General features: G+C 36.1%; 1 protein-coding gene across 1 annotated transcript in view; it reads left to right on the forward strand.

Annotated features, from left to right (window-relative positions):
- The window catches only part of LOC148947759 (ADAM 17-like protease), a 44,020-nt gene extending 21,406 nt beyond the window's left edge, over positions 1-22,614 (forward strand). Inside the window, 7 exon segments of the mRNA XM_089095998.1 lie at positions 3,530-3,665; positions 5,835-6,044; positions 9,589-9,605; positions 17,941-18,149; positions 19,877-20,115; positions 21,346-21,461; positions 21,958-22,614. Of these exon segments, the coding sequence (XP_088952124.1) occupies positions 3,530-3,665; positions 5,835-6,044; positions 9,589-9,605; positions 17,941-18,149; positions 19,877-20,115; positions 21,346-21,461; positions 21,958-22,266 (1,236 nt within the window). The 3' untranslated portion in view covers positions 22,267-22,614.
- The last annotated feature ends 4,217 nt before the right edge of the window (positions 22,615-26,831 follow it).

Raw genomic sequence — 26,831 nt, forward strand, 5'->3', positions numbered from 1 at the left:
ATGTGGAATTTTGCATTTTTTGCCAGAAGAAAGATCACGGATGCGTGTTTATTTGTTTGTTTGTTTTTTTGTTGTTGTTTTTTTTTTTACGGGGTGATCGTATCGACCCAGTGGTCCTAGAATATCGTGGGAGGGCTCATTAAAACGGAAAATACAAGGTCTAGTGCCCTTTTTAAGTAACCAAAAAATGGAGGGCAACTAGGCCCCCTCCCACGCTCATTTTATTCTCAAAGTCACCCGATCATAATTTTGAGATAGTCATTTTGTTAATCATGGTCAAAAATATGATAACTATGTCTTTCAGGATGACTTAATCCCTCGAAGTCCCCGGGGGGAGGGATGAAAGTTATGAACTTTACCTAAGGTTAACATGTAGTTTTGGTTATAGGGAAGTATACAGACGTTTTCAGAGGGGATTTTTTCTGGTAGTGGGGGGGGGAGTGGGCCGGGGGATATGTGGGAGGATCTTACCATGAAGGAAGTTTTCATGGGAGAAGAAACATTGCTATGAAGGGGGTGCCGGATTTCCCAGCATTATTTTAATAAAGATCAGAAATTATATATAAAAAAAAACAAGTTTTCCAACTGAAAATAAGGAGTAACGTCAAAACTTAAAACGAACAGAAAAAATTATGTGTATGATTGGGTTCACCTCCTTGTCAATACCTTGCTCTTTAAGCCAAAGATTTTTTATTACTTTCATAAGAGCTATTTATTCTAAATAACGGCCTTTGTGATTAAGGGGTCATTTTTTAAGAATTGGACCAACATTCGAACTTTAGCTTAAAGAGTGAGGCATTGACTAGGGGGCGAGCCCCCTAATATACGTATTAAAAATATATGAATATAAAAGTTCGTTACGTAAGTTAACTCGTAAGTTATGTATATTTATTAATAATAAAAACGTTCGTAAATGAAATTAAACAAGTTTTGAGAAAGCCATTTAACCAAATAAAAGTAAAATTAATATGCAAATTTTGTTTTAATTATTCATGTACGGGGAGGCAAAATCAAAACCTGCATTAATTCAAAAACGTTCAAAAATCAAATAAAAAAAAACAAGCCTTTTTAACTGAAAGTAAGGATCGACGTTAAAACTTAAAACGAACAGAAATTATTCCGTATATGAAAGGGACTGTCGCCTCCTCAACGCCTCGCTCTTTACGCTAAAGTTTGACTTTCTCACAGCTCTTATTTTTTTAAACAATAAAAAACTTTAGCGTAAAGAGCGAGGCGTTGAGGAGGCGACAGCCCCTTTCATATACGGAATAATTTCTGTTCGTTTTAAGTTTTAACGTCGTTCCTTACTTTCAGTTAAAAAAACTTGTTTTTTTTTAATTTAATATCATATAGGGATTGTCTTTTCTGCATTATAAGATTTACTAACATCTGTGCTTTTTGTGTAAAGTAAAAAAAAAATATTTTATTATGATAGAGGAAGAGCTATTCCAATGCTCCATTCTATGCTAAGCTCTAAGTCACCTATAGAAATTTTTTCCGAAGAAAGAGAGGGAGGGGGGAATAATAGGAGAAAAATCACCAGAAAGGTATCAGATTTTTCATGAATACTGCAAGATCCTGTGCCTTCTTTATTTTTTGTTTCCTGGGTGGGGGGGGGGGGGTTCAGTGGCTATTAAGAGTTCCTTTGAGAAGTGTTACCAAATGCCTGTATGAAGTAGACCGCAGAATATCAACACAAACCTGTTCATTCACTTAATGGCTGGAACGATTTAGAATTAATTGTGCAAGTTAATATCAATGGTAATTAGCAAAGAATGAATTGCACTGCTAACCACTAGCAGGTAAAGTTCTTTAGCAGTATTAGAAACGCAGTAATAAATTATTTATGCTTTAACGGTTCGACTACTAGCATTACTATCACTAACAACTCATTATAGCACCAAACCACCTAAGGTCAATACCATAGCGCATGCTCCTCGTCTAACCTACTACTCTGATCTTTGCTCTACACTCCCTCCCTCTAAGTGCCTGGTATCTTCATATCTTGTCTTCTAACCTCTTTCACCTGGAGGTCCTGCTTCTCCTTTTAACCTGCTTCATTATTTAAAAAAAACAGCTTTCGACAAAAATCATCGTTCATTTGTAAAACGTTACCAATCGCCTTAACTTAAATAATTTCTTAGACTACGCTGTTTTTTCCTTTAAGCAAGAAAAAACGGGTTTTAATTTCAACAAAGCAGTGTACAAAAATAAAAAGGAAACAACACTTTAATTTAAAAATATCCCGATTCGGCGCCACTTCCGGGAGGCTTTTTCAACGGAAAAAACGAAAAGAAACAATTGTTGATTAACCTGTGAGATTTGGTTAGGGGTGGTGGACCTGGGGTTTGGTGAGCTTCTTCGTTTGTTCAAGTAAATGTTGTCTTCACTTTTAATAGATTCCCATTTGTATACTGAATGTTGAGAGGAGAGTGATCCATGGTTTCACTATAAACATTCCCTTTGGTTTTATTCTTATGTTGTTATGTTTTATTCTTATGCTGGAAGTTTTTTTATAATGTAATTTGCTTTTATTTATTTATTTTTTCTTTTTCGTGTATTTAGTCGTCTTTTTTTTTTTTTTTTTTTTCATATTTTTTTCGTTTTTTTTTTCGTCTAGAAAGGTTCTCGGACGCGGGGCCGAAATATTCGGAACATATTTTTTAATTAAAGTGTTGTTTCGTTTTAATTTTTGTTCAATGCTTGGTTGAAATTAAAACCCGTTCTTTCTTGCTTAATTCTTTGTCTTAACCTTTTTTTCATAGTAGATAGAGGGAGTGGAATTGACTATATTTTCTGCTCAGACCAACTTGGTCTATAAACTATGCTTGTACTATCCTTAGGCTGTTTCTCTGTAAAAGATTTAGCATATATTCCTCAGATTTTCATAGTACCCATGTTTTTGAATGGTTCTCAACAGTTCTATTTACCGTGGGCCCTTGTAAGCTAATCTTATAACTACAAATTACTTTTAACTCATCTATTTATTCTTCTAAAAAAATTTAACTCGGGAAAACACATCATGCGCCTTATTTTTTTCACTTCTCAAATCTTCAATAGATCAACTTTCCTTTACTAAAAATGCTTCCTAAGTAAGTGAAGTCCCCCGTTTGGTCAATTTCGATGAAACCGTCATCTGTTTACTCTCATTAATTTCCAGTTTAAGATATTTAGTCCTTTTAACATTAATTTTTATGTCTACCCTCACACCTTGAACTCTCAAACTGATTTTGGACTTAGTGGTCATGAGTTATTTAGAGTAATTCAGAAAATGATTGGATCCAAGTCATAAATAAATATCTTCCTCAGACGCAGGGATGAAAATATAATGCTATGCGTAGTATCTGAAATTATGCATTGTAAATAGTTCAAACATAGTCCGTTTGCACTTCATTGCGTCATGTATTCTCGAGCTTCCCATGAGCCATGTATTCTTCAAGTTTGAAGTAACCAGGCTTTCATGCGTTATTAGCCTTACTCATGATTTCATAGCTAATATGAAAAGCTTACTTAACTTAGTTCATTGAAGGTTTTTAGTCGGGAGTACGGACACAAAGACTACTGCTTAGCTCACTTATTCACGGATATTAAGTTTGATGGAGGAATATTAGGATTGGCTTATGTTGGATCACCTCGAAGGAATTCTGTTGGCATTTTTTATTTTCTTCAATATATTAAGGAATATTTTACCTCCTTTTATATTTAAATCGAATAAGATCTATAAAAGTTTCTGTTCAATTTGTAACTACAATTCTACTCTGAACAATAGTGATTGAAGTGTTATTACGCGCCTTTATACTAGGAAAGGGCCTTTGATACAAGATTGATTAACTTGTTAGCTTTCTTTATGTTGTTTTGACTTACAAGGAGTGAAAGTTTATGGTATCGTCGAATCCCTTTTTTACTAGAAATGCTGTATTAATGAAATGGTTATGGACTTAACTCCCAACCTATGTGTCAACAGATGTCTTTTTTTTTTGTATAATTGTGTCATTTTCATAATTTTTTTTTATGTGTCATTTTATTTACGAGAAGGCATATTTTTATGTTTGTTTTTACCTTAAGTTCTCTTGTGACTTCCAAATGACTCCCCCACTCTTAAGAAAAATGACTCCCCCACTCTTACAGAAAATTGATTGCAGTGGTGATGAGATTAGTTTTGTACCCTTTTTTCCCAGCTCTTATCTTTCTTGAATCATTTCATATTTTGTTCTTTCTTTGTCAATTATTCTAATTTTATATTTCATTTTTATATAGTCGACTATATGGCAATGCTAAGTTACCTTTTCATTATTTTATCATATGAACGAGCTCAGTTTTATAAACATTTAAAAACTGCTTCAATTAGTGTTCGTTAACCTCCAAAGGATTTTTGCCACTAATAAAATAGCTCCCAACTTCGGAGTTTGTAAGTTTGGCAACAATACCGATAAGAAAGTGATTTTGCCATTTTCATTGCACTTTAGAGAGCTGATATTTTTGTATGTCTTTTCCCGTTTATCCCTTAAACTTCTTTTGCTATTTTTCCACGGTGATTTTGGCTTTTTTATTGACGTTTATGAGAGGAGATATTTTTGTATGTCTTTCCACCGTGTATTCCTTAAACTTCTCTTGCCATTTTTCCACGGTGATTTTGCTATTCTCATTGGCATTTACTAAGGGAAATATTTTTGTATTTCTTTTCACCATGTATTCCTTAAATTACTTTTACCATTTTTTCCCGGTGATTTTGCCATTTTCATTGGCATTTACGAAGGGAAATATTTATTGTATTTCTTTTAACCATGTATCCCTTAAATTTCTATTGCCATTTTGCCACAGTGATTTTGCCATTTTCATTGACGTCTACGGGAGGAGATATTTTCGTATGTCTTTTCACCATGTATCCCTTAAACTTCTCTTTCCATTTTGCTACGGTGATTTTGCTATTTTCGATTGCGTTTACAAGAGGAAATATTTTCATATTTCTTTTCACCATGTATCCCTTAAACTTCTCTTTCCATTTTGACATGGTGACTTTGCTATTTCCATTGGCGTTTACGAGATGATTTATTTTCATATTTCTTTTCATCATATAGCCCTTAAACTTCTCCTGCCATTTTCCCACAGTGGTTTTGCCATTTTCAGTTGCGTCTACGAGAGGAGATATTTTCATATTTCTTTTAACCATGTATCTTAAACTTCTCTTACCATTTTGCCACAGTGGTTTTGCCATTTTCAGTTGCGTCTACGAGAGGAGATATTTTCGAATTTCTTTTCACCATGTATCCCTTAAACCTCTCTTTCGATTTTGCCACGGTGATTTTGCCATTTTCATTGGCGTTTACGAGAGGAGATATTTTCATATTTCTTTTCATCATATAGTCCTTAAACTTCTCTTGTCATTTTCCCACAGTGGTATTGCTATTTTCAATTGCGTTTACGAGAGGAGATATTTTCGTATTTCTTTTCACCATGCATCTCTTAAACTTCTTTTTCGATTTTGCCCCGGTGATTTTAACATTTTCGTTGGCGTTTCGAGAGGAGATACTCTCGAAAATGTCTTCACCATTTATCCCTTAACTTCTCTCATTACCTCTAAATGGCTCTTTCTGCTCCTATCATAGAATGTGATATTGGTGATTATGGTAGTTGTTTTTCTGCCAGCTCAAAGCTCTAAATATCAACACGATTCCCAAATATAACTTAACCGGGTGCTCATATTTAAAGAAAAAGTTTAAAAACCAAACCAATTTGCGGTTTTACACTGTGTTATGAGAATAAAAACCCCATTCTGTATCATTATCTGGGAAATGAAAGTCACTAAATATTATTTTCTATTCGATATGTCTTTTCAGAATATTTCAAAAGTGGCTATACATTGTATCTAAATTAGGGATTAAGCTCGAGCCGGAATCATTATGGACAAAGAGTAATAACTCGCGAAGCTGATTTGGTCACTGCTCATGAATTTGGTCATAATTGGGGATCTGAACATGATCCTGATCAGATTGAATGTAGTCCCACTGCTGAACGAATCATAAGACAATTGAAAAGGAGTTTTTGTAACCAGATAAATATGGATAAATGCTTATCAAGTCAAGCTAATCAGACTAAGAGAAGTGTTGAAAAGTAAAAAAAATACTTTTGTGTATGTCAGAGAGAGAGCGGGTGTCATATCGGCTGGTTTTACTTCATGACAGTACATGATTGCATACATAGTAACTTATTTGCATATATAGTTGTCAATAGTAACTTAGGAAGTGACTGTTAAAATATTATACTATTTTATGAAGTATAATTGAATGGAACTCAATCATATTTAAAAAAAACATTTTAGAAAATCAAATCTTAGAAAACATGTACACATACATGTAATTCATCAAAAGCCAAATCCCCTTCAGGAAGACGCTGCGAAAGTAAAAATGTGGTCGAATGTCCATATTCTTCATCTTTTCAGTATAATATTCCAAGATTGTTGTCAATTCATCCTTTTTAAGGGTAGGATGTGAATAAAATGTGTTGAGTGCTTCTACTCTTCTTTTATATAAAATATATAATTTTATATGCAAGAAATAATGATCGAGAGTCCGCTATCAAAAAGTCTCCTTGTGCCGTATCGTTCAGGTTTAGTTTTGTATTATATCATAATTTATTCGTGGTGTATATCTATTTTTTACACCATTTTTTTACGATAATATAATTGCCAGAGTGTCGTCAAGAAGTCGTGTGAGAAGCTCATTTTCTAAAAAACTTGTTTTTTTCCTTTTTCTTTCTTCTAAGTATGGCCTTATACAATTGAACTTCGAGCAAAATACCACCTTAACATCCACCTTGACTGCATCAGAAAGGATTAAGTCCAACTTGTTGTTTCACATCACTGTTTCAAAGTTGGAATTGAGCCCTTGATTTTTAATTCATGTTATAGCTTTTATTGAGGGGGGAGGGGAGGATGACAACGGTTGAAGCTATGTAAGTGCCAATAGTAAGCGATAGTTAAATGTTGTCATAGCTGAATGGTTGGGATGACAGGTGTTTGTTTCCACAGAGACGTATTTATGTTTCACAGAATTCAGGAAAATTCTACATTCTTACGATCGAACCTTGTATTCATTGTAAACTTTTGCAATATGTAGCTTTTGATCTTCCTCCAATAACATGTGCTTTTTCACCTTCAAATTCGTCCATTTTCTTTTCTTTTTTTTATTCAAAGATTTTAGACTGGCAGATATTTTATTTTATTTCTCGAAAACAATAACTTAAACAAACCACTTGGCATTAATGGCTATTTTTCAGGCAAAAATTCTAATTGTGGCAGTAAACCTAACCAATAATTCAAAAATGATTAATCAGCTAAAGAATATATTTGCGGTGCAAGTGTTGTCAATATGACAAAACTCGTTCTAAATTTCGTTCTTTGAACTTATGCCTATCGATGCAGCCATAATTGTTTGAGAAATAGTTCACCCCGTGTATAATTATATCAGGTCATACTCTCAATAATAATAAAAAAAATCAGCGAAAAAATTTACTAATAATTTTCGTTTTAGTGAAACGATAATTTTAATACAGTATCGAAACAAATTAAAAAATTTCGACAAAATTAATCAAGACAAAGTGTTTTGAAGCATCAGTTTAATGTCCATTGGAAGCAAGGTGTTTTGCTTGATGACGCTTATTAGACTAAGAGATTCTGTAGATGAATTTTTTAAGAGAAGATAGGAGGGGTTCTACGAAGGGGAGAGGATTTATTGACACAACATTGACGCTTGTATTGAGATTATGACAGACGTGTCTAACTAAGATATTTCTGAATTATGAGACACCTTCTGCTCTGGGTACGTTAAGTGTATGTTAAAGTGAGTAGTGATTAGTGTCTTGAGTTTTATAGATTGTGAACAGGCATTATATTCACCTGATAAGAAAAGTTTTAGTGATGGCCCTATTCTTGTACGATATAACGGAGTACAATAAATTGATTTGTGCTATGTCCAAGAATAATATTGCTGCGGTTAAGATAAGAAGCGAGGCTAGTGTGTTCGGTGTGGAATCAGTTTTTGAGCTTAGTTGTGTCTTATCCTTCCTCACGAGCTGTTTTCTAAGGAGCGTAACGGGTAATGGAGAACAATGTATCAAATGGGAAGGTTGAAATCTCCTGTGCTTAAATTGTACAGATAATTTGAGCGTCCTAGACAAAGAGTATTGGTAACTTATAAGAGTGAAAACTGGTGCTATTGTCGGCACAAAAAACATTAACGCTATCTAGTGTTTGGTGACACTGGCATGTTTTTAAGCTCTGTAATCGTTTTCTGTCAGAAATTGCGATCAAACACTTATTACTACACTAATATCTACCAACTACAGAATTTAAAATTAATTTGTCTTCTCATTACATTGGAAAAAAAATGTCATGTGCTGCCAAACGCTCCATGGGGCTATGGGTCTGTTTTATCGACACCAGTGCCAGTTCCCACTCTTGTAAGTTACCCATACTCTTTGGTCCTAAATTAAAATGATAGCAAAAGGAATGAATATTTGGAGTTGTTGAGAGTCCAAAGTGTGAAAAAAATTTTGGAAATTAATGTTAACAAGACGAAATCGCTTGGACTAGGAATAAATGAGGATGAAAAGGTGATGTTGGATAACAAGAAAATCAATACAGCGGATAGCTCTTGAGTGTAGTATTGATAGTAAAAACAGTGGACGTATAAAGATGTAAAAAGTAGAATAGTGAAGGAAGAGTAGGGGATAGGTCTTCGGACTAAGACTGGGATGCAAGAAGCTTCTTTAGTGTGATCAATTATGAATATGAATCGTGAGTACTTAAAAGAGCTGATATATGCTATATGTTTACAGTAGGAATTATTTCGAGATGGTTTTAAGTACTTGTTTGAATGAGCGTCTATCAACCAAAAGTTGTAAGGAAAAGTGGTTCAATCCCACTTTCAGGCTTTACAGTGAAGGAAAGGTTTCTTAAAGTTATAGAAGTGAAAACATTTAAAAGAATTTTTTAGATTTTTGATAGGTTTTTTGTTTAATTGAAACTCCTTCTAAACGTTCCCTAAAAGTTTCAACTTAATACCATTAGAGTCGTTAGTTACAGTAACTGTAGAACCAGCAATAAATGAATACAAAGAGTGTTCTGGCCAGCTCAAAATCCACAACCTATGAAGGTATGAAGGTGGATGACAACCTGTCATCCGTATGCAGGTTGTCAAAAGGGCATATCAGCAATATCTTAGGAACAGTTTCGTGTGTGAAATTAAAACTTAAAACGCTTGTTGGGGGGGGGGATGTTTAACTAACTAAAAGACAATACTTGCATCATAAAACTAACGCTTCTATTCCTAAAGCTACTGCTACTAAAGCTTAGACTACTATTATTAACTGTACTCCTACTGCTACTATTATATTTACTGGTGCTACTACTACAAAAAAAACAAAAAAACATAAGGGTAGGGTATTAAGGCGAAAATTGTGGGCAATATTGTAACTGTATTGAAATAAATCGAAACACAATATACCCATATAGGTTGTCAAGAGGGCGCATCAGCAATGCTTCAGGACCGGTTGATTTTATTAAGTTAACAATTGCATTGTGTGTTGAAGGGGATGTTGAAAAAAAAGTGCTATTTGCTTACTGCTACTATAACTTTTGCTGCGCATAATTACTGAACCTTTCAACAATGCTGAAAAAATTGAAGTCTCAGAACTTTGTTTTGGATATTTGTAATGGGAAATGATGAGCATGGTGGAGGGGGAGGTTTATCTAAAATCACTTGGACTTTTAAAAAGGGCACTATAGCTTCCAATTTAAAATCAAATGAGGACGATCTGAATTTAATACGACCACACATTCCATAAAAACCTTATGTACCCCCAGGACATAACTTAAAGCCCTTGCCCTAGGGCTCGGGGGGGGGTGCCAACCCTCGAAGGATTGTTATATGCTCTTTGGACTATTTTAAACAAAATTACCATCGCACAATTTCATTTGGTGAAAACAGGGGTAGTTGGGAGGGGAGGGTGCTACTTGAACTCCATCACTATTGAATCTTAAAAGGGAACTAGAACTTCCAATTTCGACCAACTGAGCCACCTCTGAAGCTTATACAACTATCCCTTCCATATGGGCCTTAAATGCCCTAGGGGTATAGCTTACAACCCTCGTCCTCGGGTTCTGGTGGTTTGTATAAGCCTCAAAAGCCTTGTTATATGATATTTGGACTGCTTTGAATAAAAGTACTGTCTCAAAATGTATATTGGATACATCTTAAAAAAAGACTACGTGTTTGTGTATGGGGGGGGGGGGGGGGATAACTGCGCTCTGATCACTTTGACTCTTAAAAAGGGTACTAGAACTTATTATTACCAATCCAATGAGTCCCCTCTTAAGTATATACGACCACCCTTTTTATTAGAACTTATATGCCCCAAGGGCATAACTTACAACCCTTTCCCTGAGAGCTGTAAGGGGGAGGGGTGTCTTCCTCACCGACAAAATTTCCGAAACCTTCAACTACGATGAATAAAGTTATTATCTCCAAATTTTGATTAGAGGTGTTAAGGCAAATGATGAGCGTGGAGGAGGGGGGCTGTTTGCTCTCAAATCACTTTGACTCTTAAAAACGGCCTTATAGCTTCCAATTTCAAATCAAATAAGCCCCATCTAATGTTTATACTACCGCCCATTCTGTAAAAATCTTATATGCCCTCATAAAATAACCTACAATCCTATCCCCAGGACCTGGAGGACCTGAAGTGTTTTGTCATCCCTAGAGACATTATTATATGTTTTTCAGACTATTTTGAAGAAAAAACTACTATCTCATAATTTCAATCATATGTGTTTGGTGAAAAGAGGGGTTGTATGGGGGGGGGCTAAATACTCTCCCTGACTTTTGACGCTTAGAAACTAGAACTCTCACTTTTCAACCAATTGGCTTCTTCTAAAGTTAAACACCATCCCTTCCATAAAAACCTTAATTACGCTCTTAACACCCCCTGGGCATAACTTACAACCCTTGCCCCTAATCTCTGGGGTTTGTTTCAACCCCAGAAGCCTTCTTATATGATATTTACACTATTTTGAATAGAATGGTTATCTCAAAACTTCTATTAGATGTATTTCGGGACAAAACGACGTGTGTGCGGGGGGGGGATAACTGTCCTCCGATGACTTTGACTCTTAAAAAAGCACTAGAGCGACTGATTAACAATCCAATGAGCCCTCTCCGAAGTTATTATGACCACACTTTCTATAAAAACCTTATATGTCCCCTGGCCATAACTTACGATCATTGCCCTGAGCGCTGGGGGGATTTCTTATCCTCAAAGACATAATTTCCGAACCTTTCAAATACGTGTGTGCGGGGGGGGGGGGTAACCGTCCTCCGATGACTTTGACTCTTAAAAAGAGCACTAGAGCGACTGATTAACAATCCAATGAGCCCTCTCCGAAGTTTGCATGACCACAAGTTCTATTGAAGCGTTATATATCCCCTGGCCATAACTTACAACTCGTTCCCTGAGGGCTGGGGGGAGTTGTTATCCTCAAAGGCATAATTTCCGGACCTTTCAAATACGTTGAACAAAATGGCAATCTCAAAATTTTGATTGGAAGTGTTTGGGGAAATGATGGGCGTGGGGGGTAATTTGCTCTCTGATGACTTTCGCCTAATATAAAAGGCACTAGTCCTCTCAATTTCCAATGGAATGAGCCGTTGTTGAAGCTTCTAATACAACCAAGCTGTACCCCCACGGCATAGCTTAAAACCCGTGCCCTGTGGGGTGAGGGGGGGGGGTTATCATCCTCAAAGACATAATTTGCAGACCTTTCAACTACGTTAAACAAAATGGTCATATAAAAATATTGATCGGAAGTGTTTGGGGAAATGATGGGCGTGGGGGGGGAGGATTCACCCTCCGATTACTTTCGACTATTAAAAAGGGCAATAGCCCTTTCAATTTCCAGTCGAATGAGCCCTTTTTGAATTTTTTACGACAACGATTTTTATAAACACCTTATATGCCCTTAGGGCATAACTTACAACCTTAGCCTTGAGGGCTGTGGGGGGGCGGTTGTCATACTCAAAGACATTTTAGCCGGACCTTTCAAATCTGTACAAAAAATGGATATATTAAAATTTGGATCGGATGTGTTGGGGGAAATGATGGGCGCGAGAGGGGGGCGGGCATTCGCCCTCCGATCGCTTTTTATAATTAATAAGGGTGTTAGCCCTCTCAATTCCCAATTGAATGAGCCCTTTTTGAAGTTTCTACGACAACGTTTTCTATAAAAACCTTATGTGGCCCCTGGCCATAACTTACAACCTTTGGCCTTGGGGCTGTAGGGGGATTGTCATCCTCAAAGACATAACTTCCAGACCTTCCAACTATGTTGAACAAAATGGCTATCTCAAACTTTTGATTGGATGTGTTTGGGAACATGGTGGGCGTGAGAGGGGAATTAGTTGCCCTCCAATTACTTTCGACTATGAAAAAAGGCCTTAGTCCTTTCAATTTCTAATCGAATGAGCCCTTTCTGAACTTTCTACGAAAACCCTTTCTATAAAAACCTTATATGCCTACAGGGCATAACTTACAACTTCTGCCCTGAGGGCTGTGGGGGGGGGGGTTGTCATCCGCAAAGATCTACTTTCCAGAACTTTCAACTACGTTGAACAAAGTGGTCATCTCAAAATTTTGATTGGATGTGTTTGGGGAAATGGTAGGCGTGTTAGTTGCCCCCCAATCTTTTTCTACTATTAAAAAGGGCACATGCCCTTTATATGTTAATAAGACGAAATCGCTTGGACTAGGAATAAACGAGGATTAAAAGGTGATGTTGGATAACAAGAAAATCAATAAAGTGGATAGCTGTTGAATGTGTAGTATTGATTAGTAAAAACAGTGGACGTATAAAGATGTAAAAAGTAGAATAGTGAAGTAAGAGTAGGGGATAGGTCTTCGGACTAAGATCGGGATGCAAGAAGCTTCTTTAGCGTGATCAATTATGAATATGAATCGTGGGTACTTAAAAAAGCAGATATATCCTATATGTTTTCAGTAGGAATTGTTTTGAGATGGGTTTAAGTACTTGTTTGGATGAGCGTGTATCAACCAAAAGTTGTAAGGAAAAGTGTTTCAATCCCAATTTCAGGCTTTACAGAAAAGGAAGGGTTTCTTAAAGTTATAAAAGTGAAAACATTTAAAAAAAAAAATTTTGTAAGGTACAAATTGCTTTTAGAAAGCATAGGGGTTTTGAACCCTACTTATAATAATTTCTGTCAGTTTTGGGTTTCATTTATTTATTGATACTGATTTGTGGTAGTTGTATGCTTGGTAGATTATTTGAGTATATTTTTGTTCATTTTTGGTTGAGTGGAGGTCTTTAATTTTTTTGAAAAACTTATTTTCTGGAAAGAGTTTTTAATTAATTTCTGTTCTTTTTATATTGACATAGTCTTTTCCAGGGAAAAAGAAAATAATAGTTTGAATCTTTCCGATTTTCCTTTAAGAATTTATTGTTTGGGCAGCTATTTATATGCTGAAGAAACTTTTTCAGCAATTTTTAACAACACAAACTCTTTTGAAAATCATGACATAAATAGTAGTATTTGATTTAATCACATACATCCTTTAGTTGACCTGATAAATAAAATTTAAGACAATTCCCAAAAAGTATTTCTATGCTCTTTCACAGCCTGGATACGCTTACACTCTTTTGATTTAATAAAATTTTAAGAACAGAGGTAGTAATAGAAGTAGCCCCGAAAATTTCAACTTAATACCCTCAGTCGTTTTTAGTATATTGCTGCGATATCTTATTGGCAACCAGCATACAAACAGTGTGTTTTGATTTAATTTTAAAGCAACATTTAGTTTTTAAGCATATTGGGCAAATTACAAAACTGTGGGGGGTTGTCCAACCCAATAACCCTAGAAAAATAGTCACTAGATCGTTCAGCTATGCTGAACAAAATGGCTATCTTAAAATGTTGTTGGAAGTGCCTGAAAAATTATGAGCTAAAGAGGAGGGCTGATTGCCCTTCAATCAGTATTGACTCTTAAGAGGGCACTAGAACTTTTAGTTTTGAGTCAAATTAGCTCCTGTAAAATATCAATGACATTACTAGCTATGATAGAGCATCGCTTCCTTTGTGCTTATATGCCATATATTGCTTATATGCCCTATTAATACCTGCAAGCACATAGGTTTTTCTTTTAATTGAAATTCCTCCTGAACATTCCCTAAAAGTTTCAACTTAATGCCATTAGTATCGTTGGTTACAGTAACCGTAGAACCAGCATTAAATGAATACACAGAGTGTTCTGGCTAGCTCAAAATCCACAACCTATGAAGGTATGAAGGTGAAATTTTCCGAGAATATTTCTGTTTCACCGATGACAACCTGCCATTCGTATTCAGGTTGTCGAAAGGGCATACCAGCAATATCTTAGGAACAGTTTCCTGTATGAAATTAAAACTTACGACGCTTGGTGTGGGGGATGTTGAACTAACCAAAAGACAATACTTGCATCATAATACTAATGCTTCTATTCCTACAACTACTTCTACTATTACTATTATTGCTACTACTGCTAGTGCTACTAAAGCTTAGACTACTATCATTAACTGCACTCCTACTGCTACTATTATATTTACTGGTGCTACTACTACAAAAAAACATAAGGGTATTCAGACAAAAAGTTTGGAATATATAGTAGTTGTATTAAAAGGAATTAAACGCCACTATGTCCACACAAAGTGTTAATAGGATACGTCAGAATCGCTTCTGGACCGGTTTAGGGTGTTAATTTAAAAATTTCATTATTTGTTAAAGGGGATGTTGAAAAAAAAGTGCTATTTGCATACTACTACTACAACTATTGCTACGCATAATTACTGAACCTTTCAACAATCCTGAAAAAATTGACGTCTCAAATTTTGTTTGGAAATTTGTTATGGGAAATGATGGGCGTGGGGGGGGGGGAGGTTTCTATCAAATCACTTTGACTTTTAAAAAGGTCACTAGATCTTCCAATTCAAAATCAAGTGAGGCCGATCTGAATTTAATACGACCACTCATTCCATAAAAACCTTATGTACTCCCAGGACATAACTTAAAGCCCTTGCCCTAGGGCTCTGGGGGAGGTTGTGCCAACCCTTGAAGGATTGTTATATGTGCTTTGGACCATTTTAAACAAAATTACCATCGAACTAATTTCAATCAGATGCATTTGGTGAAAAGAGGGGTAGTTGGGTGGGGGGGGGGGGACTACTTGACCTACATCAAAATTTAATATTTAAAGGGAACTAGAAATTCCAATTTAAACCAAATGAGCCATCTCTAAAGCTTGTACAACCATCCCTTCCATAAGAACCTTAAATGCCCTAGGGGCATAGCTTACAAACCTCGTTCTCGGGCTCTGGTGGTTTGTATAAACCTCAAAATCCTTGTTATATGATATTTGGACTATTTTGAATAGAAGGACTGTCTCAAAATATCTATTGGATATATCTCAGGAAAAGACTACGTGTTTTTGGGAGGGGGGAGGGTAGCTGCGCTCTGATCACTTTGACTCTTAAAAGGGGCACTAGAACTTATGATTACCAATTCAATGAGTCCCCTCCAAAGTATATACGACAACCTTTTTTATAAGAACTTATGTGCCCCAAGGGCAAAACTGACAACCCTTTCCCTGAGAGCTGTAGAGAGGGGGGGGTCTTCCTCACTGACATAATTTTTGAAACCTTCAACTACGAAGAATAAAATTATTATCTCCAAATTTTTGTTAGAGGTGTTAAGGAAAATGATGAGCGTGGAGGGGGGGGGGTTGTTTGCTTTCAAATCAAATAAGCCCCATCTGATGTTTATACGACCGCCCATTCTGTAAAAACCTTATATGCCCTCATAAAATAACTTACAATCCTATCCCCAGGGTCCTGGGGGGTTGTGTCATCCCTAGAGACATTATTATATGTCTTTCGGACTATTTTGAAACTAAAATCGCTATCTCATAATTTCAATCAGATGCGTTTGGTGAAAAGACGGGTTGTAGGGGGGGGCTAAATACTCTCCCTCGCCTTTTACATTTTAAAAGGAACTAGAACTCTCAATTTTCAACCAAATGAGCCTTTTCTTAAGTTAAACAACCATCCCTTCCATAAAAACCTTAATTACACTGTTAACACCCCCTGGGCATAACTTACAACCCTTGCCCATAATCCCTGGGGTTTGTTTCAACCCCAAAAGCCTTGTTATATGATATTACACTGTTTTGAATAGAATGGCTATCTCAAAATTTCTATTAGATGTATTTCGGGACAATACGACGTGTGTGCGGGGGGGGCAACTGGCCTTCCATGACTTTGACTATTAAAAAGAGCACTAGAGCGACTGATTACCAATCCAATGAGCCCCCTCCGAAGTTTATATGACCACGCTTTCTATAAAAACCTTATATGCCCCATGGGCATAACTTACAGCCCTTGCCTTGAGGGTTGGGGGGATTTTTTATGCTCAAAGATATAATTTCTAGACCTGTCAAATACGTTGAACAAAATGACTATCTTAAAATTTTGATTGGAAGTGTTTGGGGAAATGATGGGCGTAGGGGGGGGCGTAATTTGCTCTCTGATCACTTTCGACTAATAAAAAAGAAACTATTCGTCTCAATTTCCAATGGAATGAGCTGTTGTTGAAGCTTCTACAACAACCAAGTTATGGCCCAAGATCAAGAGGGGTGTGGGGGGGGAGTATCATCCTCAAAGACATAATTTCCAGACCCTTCAACTACGTTGAGCAAAATGGCCATATAAAAACGCTGATCGGAAATGTTTGGGAAAATAATGGGCATGTGGGGGATTCTCCCTGTGATTACTGTCTACTAATAAATAGAAATATATCCCTCTCAATTTCCAATTGAATAAGCTCTTTTTGAATTTTTTACGACACTACTATTGATAAAAATCTTATTTGCCCCCAAGACATAACTTACAACTTTAGCCCTGAGGGCTGTGGGGGGCGGTTGTCATACTCAAAGACATATTGTCAGGACTTTTCAAATACGTTTCATCAAATAGCTATATTAAAATGTTGATCGGAAGGGTTTAGGGAAATGATGGGCGGGGGGGGGGCATTCGCCCTCTGATCGCTTTTGATGATTAATAAGAGCACTATCCCTCTCAATTCCCAATTGAATGAGCCCTTTTTGAAGTTTCTTACAACCTTTGCCCTTGGGGCTGTAGGTAGTTTGTCATCCTCAAAGAGATAACTTCCGGACCTTTCAACTACGTTAAACAAAATGGCTATCTCAAAATTTTGATTGGACGTGTTTGGGGAAATGGTGGGCGTGAGAGGGGTATTAGTTGCCCTCCAATCACTTTTGAATATTAAAAAAGGCCTTAGTCCTTTCAATTTCTAATCGAATGAGCCCTTTTTGAAGTTTCTACGACAACCCTGTCTATAAAAACCTTATATGCCCCCAGGGCATAACTTATAAATTCTGCCCTGAGGGTTGTGGGGAGGGGGTGGTATCATCTGCAAAGATCTACTTTCCAGAACTTTCAACTACGTTGAACAAAGTGGTCATCTCAAAATTTTGATTGGATATGTTTGGGGAAATGGTAGGCGTGAAAAGGGTGTTAGTTGCCCCCAATCATTTTCGGCTATTAAAAGGGGCACAGGCCCTTTCAATTTCGAATCGAATGAGCCCTTTTCGAAGTTTCTACGACGACTCCTTCGATAGAAAGTGTCCTGATCTTAACCCCCCCCCCCCAAAAAAAAATAAAAAAAAATAATAATAACAAATTGTGCCACCATCGTTCTTTACTTATAATAAGCTGTTATGATAAGCTGTAAGGACTGTAGCAGTAGAACAAAATATTGTACATGAATTTTGTATTACCCTTTCATTACTAACCCATTATCCCGTTTTATATTTATTATTTTTAAGAAATTTTCACCGTGTATTCTTCGAAGTATCCGCGCGGTTCTCCTCGCCAAAGCATCACGGTGTTTTGCGGAACCGGAAGAATCGTTTTGTGGCAATCAACGTGTTGAAGGAAAGGAGGAATGCGATGCTGGACTGTTGGGCTCTGAAGACTCTGATCCTTGCTGTGATAAACACTGCCATCTTAGGAGGGGTCAAGGGGCTGTCTGTAGGTTAGTACTTTGGAAACATAAGTCCATTTATAGAGGCTAATCTCTGAAGTTTTAAGTTGGAAAAATCCTGCATATTTGTGCTACATGGGGAATTTGTCTGAAAATTTGTTTTAAAGAAATGTTCCAGTTAAAAGATTAACGTTTTTGAAAATCAAACCACCTAACAGTATTCTGGTTTACCCTGCCGTCCTCAATGTTTTTGCTTGTAACTTTTAGCTGGGCCATTTTTAGACAAATTTTGGACAAAATGCAATTCACTTCTTATGCAAATTACAAATATGCAACATTATTCTACTTGAAATTTTGGAGATGCCTACGGCCTTCTCCTGCTGGGTCTATTTAATTAGTGTTTTTCGACTTCCATCCGATGTCTCTCCAAAATCAAACAAATTGTCTGATTTCAGTGGGATACGCAATGACTATTAAGATCTCTTTAATAATTCATACGAGAGATTTTCAGAAAAGAGAGTTGGGCTGTACCCAGGATTGGGATTTTGAAGGATGAAAGGTGGTCAATGCAGTTTATTGAAAATTAAAATTATTGAAAGGGTTATTTAGCCATAAAATTACCAAAAACTGCGTACTTTATCCGCATTCCATATTTTCAGACGGAAATCATCAGCCCTTGGCCCAGGGCATATTATTGAAGTATGGGTTTTATGGATAACGGAGCTTATTTCTAGGATGAGATATCGGACCTTTGGCACAGTGATGTAATTCTCTCAAAACTCTCCTTCAGCATAATTTGGACTAATCCTAGAGAGCTAATGCCCCCCCCCTCCGCACTCTAATTGCAGAAACATTAAAGTAGTTTTTAGTGTAGAGTAAGAGCATTTTAGAACTATAGAAATCAGATTTTGTCTATTTCAAGTTTCCAATTGTGGCGTTTTCTGGTTTTCTGTCGCGTGCATTTCTTGTGTCTTGAACAAGTTGGGTTTGTAAAGGAAGGAAAGAGGCTAATTTTTGTGATTTATTTTCTGTGAGCAATGAATGTAATATCAAGTTCAAATGTAACATCAAAAGTAAATATAAAAAGCTATCTAGAAAATCGCAGTGTTCAGCCACGTTGAGACAAACTTTAATATAACAAAATCATATTTCCTAATAGATTGACTCAATATTTAGGAATATGCCTACGATTTTATGTATTTACGAATATAATATTTGGTTCCAGGGGCTTAGGAAAAATTACCAAAGTTGTCATTCGCGATGAGGACAAGATCGCTGTTATATAAGGCACCTGTTTATATCTAGTGGACGACCGGAATAAAATTATGCATTAAGTTAAAAGTTAACCCTGGCTCCAAATAGTTTTTTTTTTACTATTTAAGGTGTTTCCGCAGTAAAGAGAATCTACAGTAGCGACAAAGGCTATACTCTCCTTTAAGAATATATGACACAGATCTAAAACCACACAAGAATCATATTCCACCTTCGCGCACGCGCGATTCTGATGAACACATATATTCTCTCTGCTGTAATGCAGAATGGAAACTGAACTAGGCTGTGACGACACGGCTCAGAGTCTTTACGCGCGGCATGAAAAATGTGTCATGTTTGGAAAAAGAAGTCGCTACTGTATATTCTCTCTACTGTGGATTTTCTTAGAGGGTTTGTTCTCAATAAATATATTTCTTCTAGTGATAAGAATACTTTTTTTATATTGCTTCTTAAGACATGATATTTCTGTTTTATTTCCTGTAAATTATTTACCATTCCTCTTTTAGTGATAAAAATTTTCCTTGTTGCAAACACTGCCAATTAATGCCAGCCGGTGTCAAGTGTCGTGATTCACAGGTCGCTACGTGTGAGCAAGAGTCTCGATGCACAAATGTGAGTGCTGAATGTCCTCCATCCCCACCCATGCCTGATGGTACGGGTTGTATAGAACGAGGTCAATATCGTAACGGTTCCTGTTTGCCATTCTGTGAAACGCAGGGACTTCAAAGTTGTATGTGTGACACCCGTAAGCATTCATTTGTTTTCTTTAGACTAGTAAATAAACTTTTCTCTTTTTCTTATCTTATTGGGCCTATATATGCCTAAAAATACCCAAAAAGTTATTTCTCTTTAGCTAGACTCGGAACTCACATATTTGCTCGCTGAGTTGATTTTAGATCCTAGAGCCATCTTTGGGAAAATTTCAGAATTGACTTGACTGCACTTTTGATAGAGTATAATTTGATAATAAACCACCTAGAGTTTCCAACGACATCAGAGGGAATCGCTTCCTTTCCTGCTTCTGGGGTGCGCTAAATTCGGTATTTCTTACTAACTTGCATAAAAATTAAGAATATTTTGAACTAAAAGTAATGAGTGATGTTAAAACTTAAAAGGCAAAGCAATGAATGAAAGTGGGGCTTTTGTCCTCTGAATACCCATCTCCCTCTCATCTGATGAGTCATTTGTGTTTTATTGAAAACAAGATATATTACGGATAGGTACTTTCTTTTTGTTTATTAAAACAGACAAAAATTTAAACACCAAAATTCCATTTTTTGATAAAATTCAAATTCCATTCTGGATTTTTTTTTCGATTTTATTTTAGCCTCTTTTGGCTTCCTTGGTCTCCGACCTCTTGTTCATCTCTTGGCCAACACACATTGTTAGTCAAGCAGTTTCGACAAAAAGCTTCTGTGACTTTATCATCCTCATCCGGGTCAGCAAGAATAAGGTTTTGGGTTTGACTGCTTTCTTCCTGAAGCCCAAACTTTCTAGCTTTGCTATTCTTTCTATGCCCTTTGCCAGACTTTTTTTTTAGCTCTCTACTTTTTATCAAAGGATTAAGTTAATAATGTAGCATTAAATACTTTATTCCGATTCCTCGAGTTTGAATAAGCTAATAAAAATGCTTTATTTTTGGAAGGATATATGAATATATGCATGAATATAGCATGTATCTAAGTATTTAAACAAAAGTCGACACAATGATGGAAATTCTCTTCGCAAATTATCCCATTCTGTGGTCTCAAACCGACAGCCTTCCCAATTGCCATCGATTTGAGCTGCTGTTATAGACGTCAGAAAATACTTTAATCGCAGCTCAGTGACTTAGATGTTTACCTGATAAATAGGAGACCATGAGCACGCTTACGATGACAGCTGTTGGTTTGAATTACACCGAATCAACAGCTTCAAATGGAAGTTTTTGTCCTGTTAGTATTGTTGTTTCTTAATCTTCCCTCTTTTTTTTCAGCTGGCGATGCGTGTAAGCGGTGCTGCCGAGTACACTTGAATGATACTTGTATTGCTTATGATCCAACTGACATACTCCCGGATGGAACACCTTGTGTTCATGGATTTTTTAACAATGTAAGTTTTTTAGAAAAGAAAAATGACATGCAAATTTCATCAATAGTTTCACATGGGCTTTAGAAAAATGCGGCTGTAAGGGTGTCCATCTCTGTGGTAGTCAAAAAAAGTAATAACTTGTGGAATTGTATTCTTGACAACAAAAATTACGAAGCATCAAAAAGATACGATTTTGAATTATTTTTTTATTGAGTTGAGACTACAAGAATAGCCTATATTAACCCTCTCTCTCTCTCTCTCTCCTCTCTCTCTCTTTCTCTGTCTTTCTCTGTCTCTCTCTCTCCTATCTCTCTCTATCTCTCTATCTTATATCTATTTCTCTCTCTCTCTCTCTCTCTCTCTCTCTCTCTGTCTCTCTCTCTCTCTCTCCCCCTCTCTCTCTCCCTCTCTCTCTCTCTCTCTCTTAGTCTAGGGGGAGTCCTATCACTTAATCCGCTTTTTCGTACAATAACCTATATTAAGAATGTTTTTAATTGTTATTGTTATACTCTTTCAGGGTATATGTGAGAAGACAGTTCAAGATATTGTCGAACGATTTTGGGATATTATAGAGGACATAACCATTAACAAAGTAATGGATGGCATCAAATCTAATCTTGTTGGAGTTATTGTGGCTATAAGCGCCATCATTTGGATACCAGCAAGCTGCATTATAAGTTACATTGATAGAAGAAAAAGAGCGAGAGCTCTGGAGCTGGTTAAATTTCGAAGTTCAAATGCATTTCTTAAGCCTGGTGATTCAAGACGGGTCTATTATGCTCAGACACTGCCAAGAAACCGATCTGATCCAGGTGAAATTCGTTGAACAACCTCAGAGGTGAACAAAAAAGGTGCTCCGAGGTGAACAAAAAAAAAAACTGTTTTTAAAACGACAATTTCTCTCTGTTCCACCCATTGTACTTTTTCTTATCTTGTCCACAAAATTTGTGAAGTCTGTGAAGTGAGGGCATGGTTTGTACGCGTATCTCTGATCTCCTTTTTTAATTCTAGTCATCAAAGTGCGGTATTCCTAATAAGTTACTCCTACATTAATCATTTTATTGATGTAAATTCAGCCATATGGCTTTACTTAGCTTTGATTCTGTTATGAAACTCAGTCAAAACAGTGTTTTGTAACTGTTTAAGTATTCTCCGATTAAAGTATTATTTCATATTTACAAAACTTCTCTCTCTCTCTCTCTCTCTCTCTATGTCTCCCCCTACCTTTGGGTAGGGGGAGCCCCCCTCCCCTACTAGCTGTGCCTTTGTCTTCGAGATCCTCTGCAATTTTATCCATAATCCACATTTATCACCTCCTTAATTCTTATTTTAACAACTTTTCTGCTTCCCTTTCTTTCCTCTTATTCTCATATGATCTATCACTTAAGAACTTCTTCTACAAGCCCCTTTTTTTCCATCAAGCTGAAAGTGTTTCCACTATTATTCCTAGCTGCAATCCGAACCATCTTCTCATAGAAACCTTCTGCTGCTCTTCAAACCATTTTCCTTTAATTTTATTTTCTTTTTAATTTGACCGATCATTTGATAGTTTAAGAGGTTTCTTCAAGACCAAGGTTGATATTGTGGTCAAAAGACTCTTCCCATGTTGTTTATAGCCTCTATGCAATTTAGCAGCACCTTACGACGTTAAATCCAAATGTTGAGTTAACCATTTCACTCAGAATGTATGAAACCTTCAAAAAATATTTAAAAAGTTAGAGAAGTTTTTTAGTTTTCCACAGTAAATAGTCCTAATGCCTGCATTTTCACGACCAACTTGTGAGTTAGAGAAACATTTCAGGAGTGAGGGAAGTGGTGAAACCCGGTTACTAGCTTTCTTATTTTCCCCTAGCTATTGGATTGATTCGGTTCATACTGAATGTATCGATGCTAAGAAAGTTATTGGTAGCATTTGAACCTAGAAAACACTGGGGTTTTGATAGAATCAAAATTTTAAGCCTAAATATGGTATCATTGGCAAAGCTTTATTAGGTTGTCCTTTTTACCCAAATTTTTGTCTGTAATTAATTACTGTTAATAAAATATAATTTTCGCCCCTAAGCGCCCTCACAGTCCCTTGTGACGTTGAATCCAAATTTTTGGCTAACCGCTTCCCTTAAAATAGACAAAAGCTTAAAAAATACCTCCAGGGGAGCGTAACTCACACAGCTCAAGGGACAAGGGTCCAAAACTATGCATATGAACGGGCTATTCTTCCAAATATATTTAGGCTTAATTGTAGGAATATGGCATCTTGTTAAAACCAAAATCATGCGAAGAATCTGAATATGTATGATCGGAAGCAAAAATTAGAATTCTGACTTGATATTGAACTTTTTGAAAAAACTTAGAATCAAGTTTGTTTAATAGAACAGTAGGGAAGTAGCACCTTGATTAAACCGGAAGGATGCAATAATTTTCAATTTCAGATAACCCCCAGCACACGCAAACTGCCATCTCATCTTCAACTTTTTACTGCTAATGAATGGGTTCTGTACATCGTTTGAGCAGAAATCACGCAATGATTGTCGAAGAGGATGATTTGAGAAACAAGTAAAATATTTAGCAAAACAGTTGGCATGTTTTTATATAAGCTCTTATGGGGGTTTTTAATTTTTTCTGATTCCATTCATTGCACCAGAATCATTCAAGATTTTTAGTCTATGATTTGAGGCAAAAAATGGGCCAGAATGGGATGCCCCAATCGCCAAATCATACATCTGCTTTTTCCAGCATAGAGGCAAGGTATTTTTCTTTTTTCTTGTAGATAAGCACGTTTGTATAAAAATATTCAGAACCATTGGAAACGTATGGAGTAAGTACTTTTCATAGAATGGAGAAATTTTCACAAGTGCATGCCACTCCTGAGCCCCGGGCACATTCTATAGTTATTCTGACCGTGCAACAGCCAGTTTTTATCTTAAAGGTAGACATAAACCACTTTGCTTTAACCAAAATTGCTCAATGATTCCTTATCTCCACTATTGGAGGTGAAAATGTGCCTAAACTGGGCCCCTCTAATACCCAACCCTACAACCAACTTTTAAGTAGAGAGGTACGTATTTTATTTTCTTGTGTAGAAGTATTTCTGCAACAAAGTGCTTAGATATACCTAAAAGTTTTGAGAAAAATACCTTAGACCAAAGGAATAACACAGGCGCACACCAATCCTAATCCCGCTAATCTTACGTAGATACGAGGAATAGCAGCTCAATTAATTGGGAAAAAATAAAGAAAAAACAACCTTAAAACTGATGACGATTTTTCAGTGCTATTTTTGTTTCTTTGAAAGGTCTAAATGGCTTCCTCGTAGCTTTGGAGTTAAAAAAGAATGTGGTATCTGCTGCATCAAAGCAGCCTGGTATCCTACTTCTTTGTTTTTTTTTTGTTTTTTGTTTTTTTTTTGTATTGGATGACTCATGTAAATAACAATGGAAATAGAACATACTTTACCATCAGGACAACTCTTTTAAACTGGAGGAGGACAGGGGCTTAATTTTCTAAGGGTCAAAAGGCAACAGTCCCCCCCGGCTGAAACTTAGTGTCTTTAAAAATTTCGTCAAAAGTAAGAATGCCCTGCATAATTTGAGCATCCAAAGATTCAGATTAGTTTTCTTTAATATACTTTTGGTTTTATGGCACTATATGGCTCATTTTTCGTTTATCATTGTCATTTTCACTTCCCTTGAAAAAAGTGGCTCCAACTCTACCCCCCCCCCCCCAGGATTTTAAACGAAATTACACTAGTAGAGGAAGGTAGTCTAATCCTATTCTGTTATGCTTTTCAAAAAATTTATAAGGCTAGGGTAAATTTATTATACAAGTTATTTTCCCTGTTTGGTTAGTATAATTTTCTCCCCGGGAAGTATTAAGGGCGAATAGCAGTGGCGTAAATACAAAATATTAATAACAGTGGTTAGGTTAGTTTTGTTGATTTTAGTTTAGTTTTTGTTTTTTTTTTTTTGGTTAATTTCTTAGGCTACCTCTCATTTAAATAAGAAATAAAGGTAAATTTCTACCAAATCATATTATTGAGTTAGGAATAAAGTGAATACACCATTCAATGCCTTTTTATGCTGATTACAAATATAATAATCATTTCTATTGCAAACGAATTTCAGCCCCCCCCCTCCTATATATGCCAATTCAGGGTTAGGTTAGGTTGTAGAAATATAAACCCTGAATTGGATTATATAGGGGGGGGGGCTGAAATTCATTTCTGATAGAAATGATTACTATATTTGTAATCAGCATAAGAAAAGGCATTTAGTGGTATATTCACTTTATGCATAAGTCAATAATATGATTTGGTAGAATGTTACCAAAATAAAATTTCCCTCACCCCTCTAATGTGTAAATATAGGTCAATATCTACGAAATCATATTATTGAGTTAGTAATATATTGAATACACCATTCAATTCCTTTTTTATGCTGATTGCGAATATAAAAAGCATTTCTATCAGAAATGAATTTCAGCTCCCCCCTCTATGTAGACTACACCTAACCCACCCCTGACTGGGCATATTCAGGGGGGGGGGGCTGAAATTCATTTCCAATAGAAATGCTTATCAAATTCTTAATAAGCATACAAAAATGCATCGACTGGTGTATTAACTTTTTTCCTAACTCAATAACATTATTTCGTAGATATTGACCTGCCTTTTTTTATGTTAATTACGAATATTATAAGCAGTTCTATCGGAAATGAGTTTCAGCCCCCCCCTATATAGGCCAATTCAGGGTTAGGTTAGGTATAGCCTATATAGGGGGGGGGGGCTGAAATTCATTTCCAATATAAATGCTTATCATATTCGTAATCAGCATAAAAAAAAAGGCATCGAATGGTGTATTCACTTTATTCCTAACTCAATAATATGATTTCATAGATATTGACCCAAATATATACCCTGAATTAGTATATATAGGGGTAGGGGTAAAATTCATTTCTGACAAAAATGATTATTACATTTGGAAAGAGCATAAAAAAGACATTGAGTGGTTTGTTTACTTTATTTGTAAGTCAATAATATGAATAATGAAAAATTTATTAATACCTCAACCTCTTCTCCCTCTAAAGGGTCCTGATTTTTGATAACCTTTAAAAATCTGTGTGTTATAAAAGTGAAACATTGCAAAATATGTCTTCTGCTTATATAAAGTACAAAAAAATTGTTTTCAACTTCACAACTGTGCTCAATCCCAATTTATAAGGTTTTACAGATATGCAAATACATTTCCTAAATTTTGAGGAAAAAACTTTAATATGGCTTAAAATTCTGCTCAAATAACAGGAATTGCATTTTCATATATGCCAATTTTATTTTCATATATGCCTATATATGCCAATTCAGGGTTAGGTTAGGTTGTAGAAATATATATCTGAATTGGC

This window comes from Artemia sp. Qi Xiang Cuo, chromosome 10 (genome assembly GCF_049724085.1).
Source record: "Artemia sp. Qi Xiang Cuo chromosome 10, ASM4972408v1, whole genome shotgun sequence".
Lineage (NCBI taxonomy): Eukaryota > Metazoa > Arthropoda > Branchiopoda > Anostraca > Artemiidae > Artemia > Artemia sp. Qi Xiang Cuo.